Source organism: Nilaparvata lugens, chromosome 3, assembly GCF_014356525.2.
Source record: "Nilaparvata lugens isolate BPH chromosome 3, ASM1435652v1, whole genome shotgun sequence".
Lineage (NCBI taxonomy): Eukaryota > Metazoa > Arthropoda > Insecta > Hemiptera > Delphacidae > Nilaparvata > Nilaparvata lugens.
In genome coordinates, this window is record NC_052506.1 from 21,408,322 (window position 1) to 21,425,756 (window position 17,435).

General features: G+C 32.2%; 1 protein-coding gene across 3 annotated transcripts in view; it reads left to right on the plus strand.

The window, feature by feature from the left end:
• Positions 1-77: 77 nt before the first annotated feature.
• The window catches only part of LOC111061703 (Golgi integral membrane protein 4), a 40,668-nt gene continuing 23,310 nt past the window's right edge, over positions 78-17,435 (plus strand). For 2 of the 3 annotated variants that reach the window (XM_039423279.1, XM_039423280.1), the window contains exons 1-6: positions 78-386; positions 5,694-5,895; positions 7,811-7,989; positions 8,416-8,706; positions 11,892-12,008; positions 15,650-15,757. In XM_039423279.1, the coding sequence (XP_039279213.1) occupies positions 5,715-5,895; positions 7,811-7,989; positions 8,416-8,706; positions 11,892-12,008; positions 15,650-15,757 (876 nt within the window). In that variant the 5' untranslated portion in view covers positions 78-386; positions 5,694-5,714. The remainder of the gene's footprint in view (positions 387-5,693; positions 5,896-7,810; positions 7,990-8,415; positions 8,707-11,891; positions 12,009-15,649; positions 15,758-17,435) is intronic. The other variant, XM_039423281.1, reaches the window with a different exon arrangement.

A 17,435-nucleotide genomic window follows, 5' to 3' on the forward strand; every position in this document is an offset into this window, starting at 1 on the left:
TTCTGTAATATGGCAATTTTGTTAAGTATAGGTAGGCTGTTGGCAGATGGCAGCACTGAAATGGCATCAGCAGGTTCTGTTTTCTATTTTGTTTTGGATAATTCAATTTCAATGTTGCTGACTGCTGACGGAGGAGGAAGATTGTTCGTGATCGTGTATTGAAAGTTTATTATTATTTATGTAAATAATCCTAGATCGTTTCAATCTATTGCAATAGCTTGCAAGTGATAATAGTTTCTTGTAATAGAAATGATTTTTTCATTGTCTGGTTATATTAGTTGGGATTTCCAAGTCCCTGTCTGAATTACATACATAACCTATTTTAATAGAAATGAAAGTGTGAGTTTTTTCTCCATCTCAATCAAGTTTGGTTGTCCTGTGTCAAGGTAAAACTACTACACCATAATATCTATCATTATATTTGCTTTTATTCAATTACATCAAAATACCTGTTTCATGTGCAACATAATATATAAACTATGAAGTATAACTAACTTGCCTACTTGCCTGGAACTTAGTTTCTTCATTCTATTTCAAAATAGGCCTACTTTGATTCAATCTAACTTAATTAATATTAAAGTTCTAATTCTACACACTATATAAATATCTCTCTCATTAATAATTCTTATACGATAAGTAGTCCTTCAGATTTACGCAAATACTACTAGATTTTAGATAATTATTGACAGTACTGTAGTGATTCGATAAGCTGATTCTGTTTTGCCGCTATGTTTATAATAACTTTATTACTCACAATATAACTTTAATAAATCACACTTTTCAAAGACTATGAGTTGATGGTATTGATGCTTATAAATATAAAATGCTTTAAGATTTTTTATATTAATCCATAAAATTTAAAATAAAAAATATGAAGATTAACCGCTGTGACAGGTGAAATACTAAAATAATTAAGATTGATCATTTTAGCATATATAGGCTAATTATTGTGTACTGATAAATTCATCTGAATGAATCAGTACCCAACTGAAACTATATTATTATTTACTCATCATCATTCCATCCATCATTTACTCACATTCGTCAAGCATCAATATTAACTTTATTGATGCTTTCATAACGTGTTTTGAAATTAGAAATGGAATTTTTCCATGTTCAAAGAATAATTACCGTATAGGCTTCCAAATGAGCTCATTCATCCATTGCCATAAAGTCATAAAGTAGTTATCCAAAATTGTATTAAGATCAATCTAGAAGCATAGGGATTGAACATTTCAACGTACCTGGCAGAATCCAAAGTCAGGGCAGTGGACTGTAAATGATAATTGATATTAATACCTACAAAATAAATCTCTGGATTCTGTGCATAAAAAACTGATAGCATGATGTGCTGGGAGTATGCCAATAAAAGACAAAATGAGTAAACAAGTTGAGATTTAATATCAATGAAATAATAGGCAGATGGCCACATACAAAAACAAGTGAATGGAAATTGAATCGAATAAAAATCTTTAGCTGAATCTTAATGATACAATAAAGTTAATGTTGAAAAATTTAATGTTACACAAGTTCAGAATCAACGTTACATACATTGAAATAAATTGCATGTCTTGAATTACATTAACACAAGTAAATCAGAAATAACAATGCTCTATATATTGAAATAGTTGAATGTCTTGATTGACACTAGTACAAATAACCTTAGAGTAATTGAATGTCTCGGTCGACATTAATACAAGTAAGTAAGTTCAGAAAGAAAATGCCTTGGACGACATTAACATAAGTAAGTTCCAAAATCAATATCATACACATTGAAATAGGCGTCGGTGGCCTTAAGATAACGCTTGTAAGCCAAGGGTAGCTATCAAATACAATGAAACAATTATTAATGTTGAGTACATTAATAGAGGCGACATAGGCCTTCAATGAAAACACTTGTAAGCCAAGGGTAGCTATCAAATACAATGAAACAATTATTAATGTTGAATACATTAATAGAGGCGACATGGGCCTTCAATAAAAACACTTATAAGCCAAGGGTAGCTGTCAAATACAATGAAACAATTATTAATGTTGAGTACATTAATAGAGGCGACATAGGCCTTCAATGAAAACACTTGTAAGTCAAGGGTAGCTGTCAAATACAATGAAATAATTATTAATGTTGAGTACATTAATAGAGGCGACATGGGCCTTCAATAAAAACACTTATAAGCCAAGGGTAGCTGTCAAATACAATGAAACAATTATTAATGTTGAGTACATTAATAGAGGCGACATGGGCCTTCAATAAAAACACTTATAAGCCAAGGGTAGCTGTCAAATACAATGAAACAATTATTAATGTTGAGTACATTAATAGAGGCGACATAGGCCTTCAATGAAAACACTTGTAAGTCAAGGGTAGCTGTCAAATACAATGAAATAATTATTAATGTTGAGTACATTAATAGAGGCGACATGGGCCTTCAATAAAAACACTTATAAGCCAAGGGTAGCTGTCAAATACAATGAAACAATTATTAATGTTGAGTACATTAATAGAGGCGACATAGGCCTTCAATGAAAACACTTGTAAGTCAAGGGTAGCTGTCAAATACAATGAAATAATTATTAATGTTGAGTACATTAATAGAGGCGACATGGGCCTTCAATAAAAACACTTATAAGCCAAGGGTAGCTATCAAATACAATGAAACAATTATTAATGTTGAGTACATTAATAGAGGCGACATAGGCCTTCAATAAAAACACTTATAAGCCAAGGGTAGCTGTCAAATACAATGAAACAATTATTAATGTTGAGTACATTAATAGAGGCGACATAGGCCTTCAATGAAAACACTTGTAAGCCAAGGGTAGCTATCAAATACAATGAAACAATTATTAATGTTGAGTACATTAATGGAGGGGACATAGGCCTTCAATGAAAACACTTTTAAGCCAAGGGTAGCTATCAAATACAATGAAATAATTATTAATGTTGAGTACATTAATAGAGGCGACATAGGCCTTCAATGAAAACACTTGTAAGCCAAGGGTAGCTATCAAATACAATGAAACAATTATTAATGTTGAGTACATTAATGGAGGGGACATAGGCCTTCAATGAAAACACTTGTAAGCCAAGGGTAGCTATCAAATACAATGAAATAATTATTATTGTTGAGTACATTAATAGAGGCGACATAGGCCTTCAATGATTTGAATGTCAAGTTAGACATCAATACAAATAATTCAGATATGAGAATATTAATTTGAGGTTAGAAATTGAAATGCTTCACAAATAAGCCAACTGATAATTGAAAACGATAAGATGCTCAATAATACAATTATTATAACCTTGAGATAACGTAGGACAGTGCTCTCAATGTAACAAAGCAACAGTTGATTGCTGTTGCAAACACAGTGACGAGGTGGAGCTCATCGTGACATGAGCATTCTTCTGAGGTTGTTCTGCATTAGAAACAGCTTGTTTAGTTGTTTCCGCATTCTGAACCATGATGGAAGTCAAAACAGCATTCCTACCCTTGGAAGGAGCAAAAGATTGAGAATGAATAACATTGGAAGTTACCTTATCCTTAGAAGTAGGCTGAGTGTCTCGCGATTGAGGATACGGCCTATGAAGAACAGTGTTGTGACTCTTGCCACAAAGTGCACAAGATTTGTCCGAACAAGTATGATTGGGTGTGAAAGGCTTGATGCAATTATAACATAACCTTTTGTCACGGACAGCATTCCAACGATCAATAACCGGCAACTTCAATAATTCATTACAACGATTTGGAAAATGTACAACAGAATTACAAAAACTACAAGGTGATATAGAAGAGGTAGTAACCTGCATTCTAGATTGAACATTCGATTGAACTTCGACTTGCTATGAGCACCAACCGAGTTAGATGTACCTTGCTGTACATTTCCTTGATGGTGGTTAGCTGAGCTTGAAGCAACAGCTTCCATGATTTTGCATTGTGATTCCAAAAAATTCCAAAATTTGTCAATGGTGGGAATGTCGTGTATGCTAACACTCTTTTCCCATTCTCGAACAGTAGCAGTATCCAACTGCAACAACATTTTGTTCATGTACAATAAGTCCTTGATTTGGACTCCAAGTTGAAGCGCTTCGAGCGCGGTAATGTGGGACTTGCAAAAGTCAATGAATGCCCGTAATGATTGCGGACAGTTACGTTTTATGGTAGGAGGAGATTCAATTGCCGTGACGTGCCTGGCAGCAATTAATCTCTTATTGTCATACCTCTCCCTTAAGAGGTTCCATGCAAGCTGAAAACCATTTTCGTCAGCTTCAATGTGTTCCACTCTAGCAAGAGCTTCACCACTGAGTGATTGACGAAGATAGAAAAAATTGAATGAGTCATTAATATTATCCTGATTATCAATAATATTGGTAAAAGCACTTGAGAATGCTTGCCATTTTGAAAGCTCCCCATTGAAACGTGGAAGCGGAATCTGAGGCAACTGAAAATTTGCCAAAAGCGATTTTTGAGATGTTGAAAAGATGAAAAAAATTGGAGGCAGAAGTGTTTTTTCAAGAAGTGTCTCACCTTCAAGAGCGGATATCTCAGAAACCATGAGAGATATGGGAAAAATGTATAGAACAAAACGTGTTGGTAATTTTGTGAGCTTCAATTTTGTACTGAGTACAAATGTTCATAAGATGCATAGTTTCCGAGATATAAGCGAAAAATGAAAAAATGGTACATTCAAACCACCCCCACCCCTTTAGTACATGGGGTAGGGGTGAGGATTTTTGTAATGTTGATCCTCTTACTATCCTTAAAAGAACTGTGGAGTTGAAAATTGTGTTCCAAAAATTTGTCTCCATACCTTCATTTGAGCATTCGTTGTCTGTACTTATTCCCCAATATTAATATTTTTCAAATATTTGTTTTAATGTCATTTTCAACTTAAACAACTGATAACCTTCGGGCAAATTTTTGAGTAAACAATTAGACGGGATACCTGATGGTGGGGGGGGGCGTTTGCCGATTTTGCCCAGGGCGGCAAAGTCCCTAGGGCCGTGCCTGATTCCTTCCCAAAAATATCGATATTTTCACAATTTGCCAAATGAGTAGGAAATAAATTTAAGACCCATATATGCTGCTTTGATCGTTCAAAAGAGCTGTTTTCTGGTATAGTGAAGCACAGTCTCCTTTATTTATTGTATTATAGGCTATCTATGAGTATTGTTATTTCTAGCCATAGTCTTTCTCTTAACGTACATAATTACTTCATAGTTATAAATAGAGGGGACGATCAGTTTAGCCCGGGGGCTCACAACTCAAGTGTTCTATCGCTGCTCATTTATTTGTATTATCCTTATTTTATTATCTATTCATGTGTCATGTGTAAATGACTTCTATATTATACTTTATTTTCGTTATCCAAATTGCATTCAATCTTTATTCTCATGAATTGATTTTTCATACTTTGTAAAATTCGCTGAATATTGACCAATAGATACTGTCATTATTAATGAAATTTTGTGTTCAAACCAGTATATATTTTAACATACATAAATAAAGAACTCAAATCTAATATCTAATAAATTCAGTAATCAACTTCAGTTTCCTGACCGTTCTATGTGTGCAGACAACAGACACCCTCAATCCTGTCTCTCTTTCTTACTAATTCAATAATTAACTTGAGTTTGCTAACCGCTCTCTGTGTGCACACATCCTCTATTTGCACATTTTTGCAATATGTTTTAGGTTAGTGACTTGTAAACGGAGATGAGCTCGGCTCGAATGGTGCGCACTGCGAAGACGCGGTTTGTGCTGTTGGCGCTGCTGCTGTTTGTGTTTGTGGCGCTGACCTACCTCTACCACTCCAGCCAGACCAAGGTGGACGAACTGAAAAAGCATGTCGCCAACTGTGATCAGCAACAGGAGTCGCTCGCTGCACAGCTGCAAGGTATTTAATCGTTTCTTAATTATATCTTTATCATTGAGATTTCCAACCATGCTCATCCACTTGGTGATGAATCATTAGTGGGTGATGATTGGAAGCAAGACAATAGGTTTTCCATATCGTTGAGAGCAAAACATTCATTCATTCATTTAATCCATCCATTTATTCATTCAGCAATACAATCACAAATCATAGTTTAGATATGATTGGACCAGAGCTACAAGTCTAGCCCAAAAGTGCTCCACATCCAAATTTTATAAATAGTGAAATTTCCAAATAGGTTATATTTTCACTTCTAAAGCTGCGTTCCAAAGTTTTTTTTTATAAAAAAATTAATAACTCAATCCTTATAGATTCTATTAGATTGAACGGAACTTAACACATATGTTCATTATTAGTATGATAAGTTATTTTCATTCTAATAGAATCTATAAGGATTAAGTTATTAAAATTTTGCTAATTACTTTGGTGTAAACGCAGCTTAAGAATTTGAATTAAATTATATCAAATCAAATTGTTTATTGCCAAAAAACCTTGCTATTAAAACGTTTATTGCTATAAAAACGTAAATATCATAATCTTATTTTTATATTAAAATTATATTAAATTTAATATTATATAATCAATAGGCCTATTATAAATAGCAAATCTCAAATTCATGAATAATATTAACAAAATTGATTAGTTGTCGGATATGAAGAAATTTTTTAATTTAGAAGGATGAAGTACTGACTTGTATTAAACTACATGAATCAATGAGAACAAGAAAAATTTAGTTATTTTGGAAAATTTAAGCCAAAAAATACATGAAATAAGAAGACATAATAAAACATGAGACTAAAAATGATTTCCCCTCATTAATTTATATAAAACAGCTTATAGTGGCAGACATAGTTCCCAATATCGTTGGGTTTTGTATTTTAATTTTGTATTAAAATTTTTTAAATAAGTGCAATATCTCTAAAGTTTTTAATTTATTGTGATACATTCTGTGATTCAACCTTCAAAATTTTAAATCATCATTCCTGGACCGAAAATCAAGTAACGAAGCAGTGTGTGATTACGTAACCTTATCTTTTGGACAACATTAACATTTTATCAAAATTTTTGGAGAGAAATAGTACAGGCTCAGCCTAGTTTTTCCTCCAATGTCATAATTGTATTATGATTATAGTATTTTATACAATAAATAAATTATAAATTAATCGATTGTTTGCAATTCAGTGTATAAATTGATTACCCAGTAGGCTACTATTTGCACTAGAAATTCATAATTAGAAAGCTAGATGATAAATTAATTGCAATTAGAATAGTGTGCTTAAAAATGTATTTAAAAACATAACTAATGAAAAAGCACATAAGTTGAAGAGTCATTATTAGTAAAGCTCAATATTAGACTATATTATTACTTATTTCGTAAACACTAGCAATCGCCTGAAGAAATCTGCAAGACGAGATTGAAATATCAATTACTAATTAAATTTTAAGAAATAGTAATCGATTTTTAAAACCCATTGGATTAAAAAAAATTTAATGATTTATATGATTTCTGTTATCAGCCTCTTTCAATGGTCTTGAAAATTCAATAGTGACTGCTGTATAGTTTGTGATTGGAGATAAGAAAATGTAAACAAATTAATATCACCGGCAATAAAGGTAGATATTTAATTTGACTCACATCCGATCATGATTATTTGTATAGTAGTCTAGATTATATATAAAAATATTACTGCATAGCTATAAATTTAGCTGAGTTCAATGTTGGAATAATTCCCTGCTTGTTATTTTTCACAGTAATGTTACTTTTGATTGGATGAGTTTTGAATGTGAATCAATAATTCCATTGAACATAAATTTATAGCTATTTTATAACTATTTACAATAAAGCTCTAAAAATTATGCATCTTATGATTTACAGTTATTTTCGAATACAAACTAAGACTGGAAAAATCGTTGCAAAAAGAAAAGGCCGAGCATAAAGAAACTAAAGAAGAATGCCAGAATAAAGCACAAGAGGAAAAAATAATGAGAGAGAAAGAGACAAATGAGGCAGTTGATAAATACAATGCGTTATCGCAGCATTTCAAATTACTAGAGGTAAGTAATTGAATTAGTAGTAATTAAATTATTACTCGTTAGTAAATTGGAAATTATCCCTACATAATAATATATTTGGTGGAAGTTAATGTTGGAATATAACTCATCGTGTTATTTATCATATTAATCTTGCCCTGATATGAGCATTCTAATTAATTGGAAATGAATTTATTTTTTTGTGAAAACTATAACTACTTAAAAGAAAGGAATATTAAATAATGAAGAGCATTCCAACCTATTTTGTATTTTATGTCCATAATGTGATTACAAAACTACAAAGATCCGTCAAAATAATAAAAAAGCACTAATAAGCTATTGAAAGCTAGTCACAACCAAAATTCAATTATTTAAGTTGCTGTGTAATCTAACATCGTTTCGACTTGTAAATAAAATTTGTATCTGTTTGATTTTACCTTGTATTTTCAGAGCTCACATAAAGATCTAACAGAAGATTGCGATAAGATAAGAAAAGCACAACTGGAAAATGTGGACGATATAACAACTCTTGAAAATAAGATACAATCACTTTTACAAGAGTTGAAACAAGTTCAGGAGTCCAAAAATAAGACAGTAGAAACGTGGAAATTGCAGTTTGAAGAATTGCAAAAGGAAAACGACCGCCTGAAGAAGGAGAATGCGCGATTGAAGAGTAGTCCTGACACCGAGCAGAATAAATTGGATTTTGTCAGTTTGGAGAACGAGTTGAAGAATACAAAGGTATGTAAATCATGAAAAACTACGAATATTTTTATTATTTTTAATACTGTTTTGTTGAATTTGTCAAATGCAGGAAAATCACTTATACATTCATTACGGCCCCATTACATCTGCGTATATTTTATAATATTACCAATTATGTGTCTCATCTTGATAAGCTTTTGCACATATCTGTGGCTAGATTTCTAATCAAATATGTGTGCTCTCATGGCCAAACTATTAGTGTAACTAGAGAACTATAGATAGCCATGGTCTATCTGATCAAAATTGAAGGGATTGAAGTCAAGTTTATCCTCTTTTAAAATATCACACTAATTTTATCCTACAAATTCACTAATACTTTGAAAAAAATATTAATTAAATACAGATATAAATTACTGTTTTGAAGTTTCATCAGTGAAAAGTGTCAAGTTGAATTTCTTATATGTTTTTCTCATATAATTATACACAATTCCGCATATCTTGCACAGTCAATCTGATCAATAAGTTAATTGGACGGAAATCATATTTCGCTAACCTCTGACCCATCACAAAAACTCGTATGAAATAACCGGCTTAGTATGCAATAAAATAAGCTTTTTCTGTATTATTGCGCGGTTCACTTCAAACTGTCAGAATTCCTTATTTATTTATTTATTGGATAGAGTAAACAATACAGTATTCGGAAAAGAAAAAACAGGCTATTGTCCAGAACCTCTTCAATTTCCTAATTTTGTCTTAATTGCCTTATATTATAACATCAATGTTTCCTATTCGACCATTTTTGAAGTAAACTCATTATAATATTTAGGATATAGGTTATATGAATTAAGGCCTAAATAATATACAATTGCGCATGATTTCGATCCGAAGAAATAACTTACTGTAGAAAAATTAATAATTTATTGCAAAGCCAAGAAATAAGCATGAAATTTATATGGTTTTGTAGTTAAGGTACACTTTTTTACATTGGATAATCTTTTTCAATACAATTGATAAGGTCATTACAACCACAAATTTGCTTTAAACAACGAATGTTAACTTACTCGTTCCACTATTATAAATATAGGGTTTTATGGCTGTTCGGTACACTTTTTTTACATTGGATAAACTTTTTCAATACAATTGTTAAGGTCATTATAAGAGTGAGAAAAAGTGGCAACTGACATTTTTAAGTGGTTTAATAAGCGAGTTATGGGTTGTTGAAGTGTTGAACTCCGTCTTCTTTCCAGATCATAAACGGTTTCGAATTTTCCATTGGAGTTTATTTTAATACATTCAGTATAACATTGGCTTTGTTCTAATATACGTTTTTTCGCGATTTATGCCAAAATAAACAAGTTATTAAATTTACAAAAAATGTTACTTTTCTATTATTTATCAACGATATGGGGAAAATGTTTTAGTTTGGAAAGATACATTTTTCGAATTTTCAAGATCTGTTAATAGGTACAGTCGAAACTGTTTATGATCTGGAAAGAAAACGTAGTTCAACACTTCAACAACCCATAACTCGCTTATTAAACCACTTAAAAATGTCAGTTGCCACTTTTTCTCACTCTTATAATGACCTTAACAATTGTATTGAAAAAGTTTATCCAATGTAAAAAAAGTGTACCGAACAGCCATAAAACCCTATATTTATAATAGTGGAACGAGTAAGTTAACATTCGTTGTTTAAAGCAAATTTGTGGTTGTATTCATTGCATTGTTACAGATAAATTGTTGTATCCGTAATTTATTATTTTTTGCAACAGATAATAAATTGAAAACAATGAATCTTACTTAGTTCGATATTGTTCAAACAACAATACAGTGATATACTCTGCAAACTGTCAGCATTGGTTGAATGGAAAGCCTTGTTATGTTTCACAAGGAATGCTGACAGTATAAAGTAAATCTCATTATAGAGAAAGATCTTATTGCCGTTTGAGGAAAATCTCATTCTAGATTTTTTTCACGTAGATATCATTCTCGTAATTTTAATCAAAATGTTTAATTGTTTCATTCTCAAACAGAGAGGAAAGATGTATCGCGAACATGTATTGAAAACAGAATGTTTGTGAAATAGACCGACGAAATTTGTGGTTTCCTAACATCAAAATAGAATAGAATAGAATTTATTGTTCCTCATAAAAATTTATTGTAGCAAAGCATTTCAGGTCCATTTTTATTGGAACTTTTTTGCTTATTTTAATGTCTGGAAACCACGTACGAAGTTTGTCGGTCTATTTTAGAAATACTCTAAAGTAACTGGCATCTAAGCATAATTCTTGCCTATGGAGAATTTTTTTTTTAATATTATTGATTTTTGTACATTTTTATAATCAGTCTAAAACTAAAACAAAATCTCAAGCAAGGGAAACAAAATATTCATGATTTAACAGGAAAACTGTACTCTCAACAACAACTAATATTCACTACTTGTCACACCATAATATTTAGAAACATACCTATCTCAAAAAATTTCAAAATTACAGATCACGCCAGTATAAGCGACTTGTTGTAAAGTGGTTAATTGTAAGTGACCAAGAGGAACGCTTGCTTCTCTCTGTATATAGGTAGGGAATATGGAACTTGGTAATCTTGTCTGTGGTCCTTCGGAATCCAAGTCCCATAGTGCTTATTTTTTTGTAGCCAGTGTATTTTACTGTTATAATATTAATTGTTTTTGATTATATATAGTCCATCGTCATCACCATCATTCATTATAGGTTTTGAAAAATTCTTTATAAGTTAGTAGTTAATTGCATTGCTATAGTATATCTCTATCTTTTTAGTTTTACTAATTTTTAGTCATTAATTTATAACGGGCTGTTTTTTTTCTCTAATATCGACTAATATTTTATTCATATCATATTTTTAATCTCTATTTTTCTCAAATTTAGTTTAATATGATATTAATTTTCTTAAATTTAGTTTATCGGTTTTAAATTTAGCGAATTACGCCAGGCCCTCAGAAACACAGGCTTAAGCCTACATGTGAGTCTCTCATAACGTAAGGGTGTATATAAATGTACTGTAACTGTACTGTATTATTTTTTTGTAAAAAGTGAGAATAAATTGATTTGATTTGTTGAAATCAACTTGAGAAGTTGATACTGTACTAAAATGTCTAACTCGTAAAATTGATATTTTCATTTTAGTTTCAATATTATACATTCTACAATTTTGTTAATTTTGTATTATTTATTTATTGTGAACAGACAGCACTGGAGCAGTGTAGGGCGGGAAAGCCCGTATCAATGAAGCAGGAACAGTCAGAGGCGGCTCCCAACGCTCAAGCCGTGGGTCCAACGCCCAATAAAGCTCCTCTGCCCAAGGTTTGAAACTTCACACTTTTTTCAAGTTCTATTGAGCCTGTTGTACTTGATATTATCTAGCCAAGTCACAATAAATCTGAAACAAACAATAGATTAGGGTAAGGTTTATAGAACACCTATTAAATCTAATGCACCATTTCACATATAGATTTAATGGTCCGTTAGATTTAATTAGGGACTCAAAATTATTACTGACCAAAATTTCAATTGCTTGTTAGAAGCAAAACTGTATCTGATTAAGCCCTTGGTCCGTGTATCGGCTGCCAATCAATATCAGAGAGAAGGATGGTGCAGATTTTAAGAAATATTTTAAAAAAATCTGGTGTGGCGCACTCACACAACTTTCCTTGCCGTTATGAAAATTGATCACCTGACGCTAGTGTTCCCGCACATCTCAAGTCTACTGTTCAAAGATTTGATCCAGCTGGTGACAGGGCAATAAAGCTGGATACCCACGAGGTCTGCAATCTCTTCATAGTGAATCATTTAATAGAATCAACAGTTGCCAACAGTTTGCAATTGGATAATCACATTTTCTCGGATTTCGAGCTTATTTTTAATTTTAGGTGAAAATGTCACAGAACATTAATTGTAGAGATTCTCATGCTCAATCTTTTCCACTCGATTTTTTTTGTTTAAATTGTATCTGAAGCCTGATAATTGAGAATCTAAAATCAAACTTTGCATAGATGGGGCGGAGCTCCTGAAATTTTTACAGATATGGGACTTGTGGCAGTTGATAGAGCTTATCGATGACTATTTCAGGTATAACTTTGATCAAAATCGTTGGAGTCGTTTTCGAGAAAATCGCGAAAAACCCTGTTTTTGACAACATTTTCGTTATTTTAGCCGCCATCTTATATCGCATTTGATCGAAATTGTTCGTGTCGGATCCTTATATTGTAAGGACCTTACGTTCCAAATTTCAAGTCATTCCGTTAATTGGGAGATGAGATATCGTGTACACAGACGCACATACACACACACACACACACACACACACACACACACACACACACACACACACACACACACACACACACACACACACACACACACACACACACACACACACACACATACACACATACAGACCAATACCCAAAAACCACTTTTTTGGCAGGGGCCCTTGAAACGTATAGAAATTTAGAAATTGGGGTACCTTCATTTTTTTCGGAAAGCAATAAAGCAAAGTGAAAATATTTAATTTCAATCTGTCCATATTGTATACAAGACTCCCCAAACTGATTATTGTGAATTATTATTTATATTGTGACACTATTTATGTTATATGAATGCAATGATTAATAAAGAACGATTTGATTTGATTAGGTGGTATGTGTGCAATATTTTGCAGTTATAAACAATGAAATCGAAGGTATAGTTACTGTAACGTACAGAACAGTAAATTAAGAATTTATCACTAAGGGCCATATGCTGTAGCGGCTCGTGATCTTTTAGCTTGGGGGTTCAACTTCATGACCTATTGGGGAGAAAGGACAAGAGGATATAGAGTATTGAGCATAATCAAGCGTAAAGGTAATCAATAATCATTTTAGGGAATCACCCCCCAAAGATGAAGCATATTTTCTACAAATATAGATTTTTTGTCCTGTTCATATTTTTCTTTTTTGATTTTTACTTTGGGAGTTAATCTACCATCATGTTTTATTTTACACCTATCCTCAATATTAATAATGTTTGTCTTCAACAAATACTGAACCTTATTCATATTTCTTCATGAAAATGCTGTTACGGTACCGAACACAATAAATTATATTCACACTCTCACTAAAACAAAATGGACATACTAGAAATACTCACGAATACACGAAACACACTAGAAATTATTACTAATCTATATTATTCAACACGCAAAACAAATTTATATAACAAAAAATGCAGTGAAATCTATCAAAACGTATACAGTGTATACCCGAAACCGTACCGTATAACCTCAAAACTGTCACGCCTTCTACTTCTTGATTACCGTTTTTTTACTGTTTACTGCCTCCAAATTTGAATTTATTGGTTATGTTCAAGATGGCACTGCTACTGAATCCGTATCACGAATACTCACGATTCATTCCGAGGTTAACCGAATGCTTCACTTGCCTCGGTTAGGTTTGGCTACTCTCGGATGAACTCGTGGAAACGTGGTTCAGACAGGATTGTGAACCAAATCCGTGCTAGCAAACCGATTCCCCTCCTCTGTTCCACTACCTCACCCAGCCCTGTTTTTGGGTTCACATCGGGAAATGAACACTGCTTTCCACCACCACCCGTCTCGTCATGCCATACGGTGCTGTTTCAAGCAAGCCACTCCGGCACCAGCCGCGAAACATCGACGTTAAGTTTACGTAGATGAAAAATTTTGTGATGTAACTCCATGAGTATAAAATAAAAATATAATTATATGAGTAGAGTTCATCATTCTATAGGAGTTGGTTCAATTCTGGGGGTTCAATGAACCATTGAACACATAGGACGAGCCGCCACTGGTCATATGCTAACACTGCATTTAACACTAAGCCACGTTTACTTTATTATAATGTGTTTCATCAGGACCTCCTATATACTACCTAGGTATATAGGAAGTCCTGGTTTCATACGGGGTTTAAACGAACAGCTGACATTTCTCCGTTTAACCCGAGTATCCAGTGAAAACCAGTAAAAACTGTGTTTCAATTAATTTTTTGTTCACTTTCCACATTCAAAAATTTCATCTTCATAGTTAGCAGAAGACAATAGTTATAAATATGAAGCTTCCGATTAGCTTAGCTTTGATGGGTGATGGGTATTTCAATTTTAATAAATGCTACTTTTTTCAATATTCTCCAAATTGCAATGTGGAATCATTCTTTATTATGTTTAATCCTCAATTTAATCAATATCATGTAATTTTCTATTGAATAGTCAAAGTCAAGTTATTGAAACAGAAAATGAACTGGTCGGGAAATTGGAAAAATAGATAATACGTTTTGGAATTATTGATGGTTGTAAAAAGTCGAGCTTATAAAAAATGGTGCAACTTAGACGCTTAGAGATAAGGGGGATTTCCTCATAAAAACCTTCATTTGTTCATTCAGTTTTTCATTTAGCAGCTTCGAGTTGATGTGCAAAGAATATCACGATTATAATTGATTATTTTTACATTTTTTCACATTCTCTTAACTCTTTCATAACATACACGACATTGAAGTGACTATATGAAATACTTTTCAATGTGATTTCATAACAGATATAGATTGTAACTTGAATGTCAGGATTTATGATTTGTACTGTGAATAATTATTATTGTGCCCTCTATTTGAAGATTTCAAACCCAATTGTCATAATCACCATGCAGAATATTACAAAAAGAATTGATGAGATTCTTTGAGAAAATAGTAGCTGATAGGCCTATTCCAGGAGTGGATTTTGAAAATGAATCAAAAACGTTGTCAGAGGTTCATGTTTTTAATGGTTTTTATCCATATTTGCATCAAAACAAGTTGAAAAATTGATAATATTTATTTGTATAATATTTTTTATGCATTGATTTAATGGCATTCCCAATATTCAATGTCTTGAAATGTTGTAACTATATTCTATTTGGTTGTCTTGTCAATTCATTTATTAAATTTTTTCTAACTATCTAGGAAGACGAATTCAATATGGGCCTCCATCTTACGGGTAGCTCTACAACTCCCGTCATTAATCCAGAGGCAGTAATGGATCACGATGTCCCCATGAAAGTAGCACAAAAGGTATAGATTTTTAGTAAACAACCCATTGAAATAGAACCTGATAGTTTGATTCCCTATAAATTCTATATACAATTCAATTATTGACTTATTCGGGTTCCAAACTCAGCTATTGTTCATTCTATTACACCTTTAAGTAGTTGAGATCAATAAATAATAGAGGTAATGAATTTCAATCCGATTGAAAATCATCTCTTGAGAATCTTTTGACATAGAAATTTTGTTGTAGTAGATTTATAAATGATAATATATAACTTCTAACTTCTATTAAGTGAATTAAATCAGTGGAAATTTTTCTAATAAACTCTAAATTCTAATCTAATAAATTCTAAAATTGAAATGTAGATGGCAAACTACTGGTTATCATTTTTAATTAGTGTTTTCAACCGGCTGCAAGAGTCAACTCAATCTCCTCTTCTTTATTATTATCTATTCATACTGAGCTATTATTTTATATCATTTTCTTTTTCTATGAATTACTAGGCTACTTGAGACTATTTAATCTCCTTATTTTGATTAGCCTATGTAGATCTAATTGCATAGTAGTTTTTGTATTCGGCATATTCTTTTCAAATTATGTGCATTGTTTATTAATAATATCGGGGCACTGTGCTTCTATCATTATTTTTATTTATTGATAAACAGAACACAATTCTCTAAAATGATCGTGTTTATATTTTACAGCTGGCTATACGTCAGCTTATGAATTTCGGGGATGCGATATTTTGATTTCCCACAGAATCACTCGCTCACTTTTTACCATCCACAGACGATGAAAGTCTCAGCTGTTTCAGCCAAGGATGAATTATCCTTTTAATGTCGTTCAGCGAGTTTTCCCAAGGATGAGACCTAGTGCAATCGAATTTTTATATCATAAACCTACTATGTTCCAAAAGTCTTTAGAGCCGTTTTCGAGATCCGTTTAACATAAATAACCAGATAATAACGGGGGACCGAGCTTTGCTCTGGAGTGTAAAAGCATAGAAAATTTGTAACGAAAGATTGAATTAATAGTTTATATTTATTCATTTTCTCAGTTGTACAATAATTTTTACAGTTATATGAGGAGGCACAACAGGCTTATGCCCAAAACTGTCCCTTTTCAAATTTATACTACAGTCCAAAACAAAATCTAGGTTAAGCTATTATCACTCATCAAAATAACAATTTATTCACACTTCAAAAACCAAACACTTCAATTATTACAAATGGATATACTATGAATTCGATTCAGAATGGTATACTATGTTTGCTACAATATTTGTTAATATACTATGTACTATTCTACAATAACAGCATCTAGTTACTTACTATTTTGGACTTTCTGAAAGTAAACATGTTTTTTTTTAAAAAAAGAGAAATAAACAAAAATAAGTTTTTCTTGCTAAATTTTGCTTCTCGTGAGATCAGCTGGATGATCCCACACATGCACTCGTTCACTCACTTCCATTAATCGACAGACGACAAAATTTCTAGCTGTTTTTCCAAGGACGTATTTATCCTTTTAATGTCCTTCAGCAAGTTATCCCAGGGTTGAGACCTAGTGCAATCGAATTTTCATATCATAAACCTACTTTGTTTCAAATTTCGTGAGAATCGTTAGAGCCGTTTTCAAGATCCGGTCACATACAGATATATATACAAATATCTAAACTGAAATTGCTCGTTTAATAGTATAGGA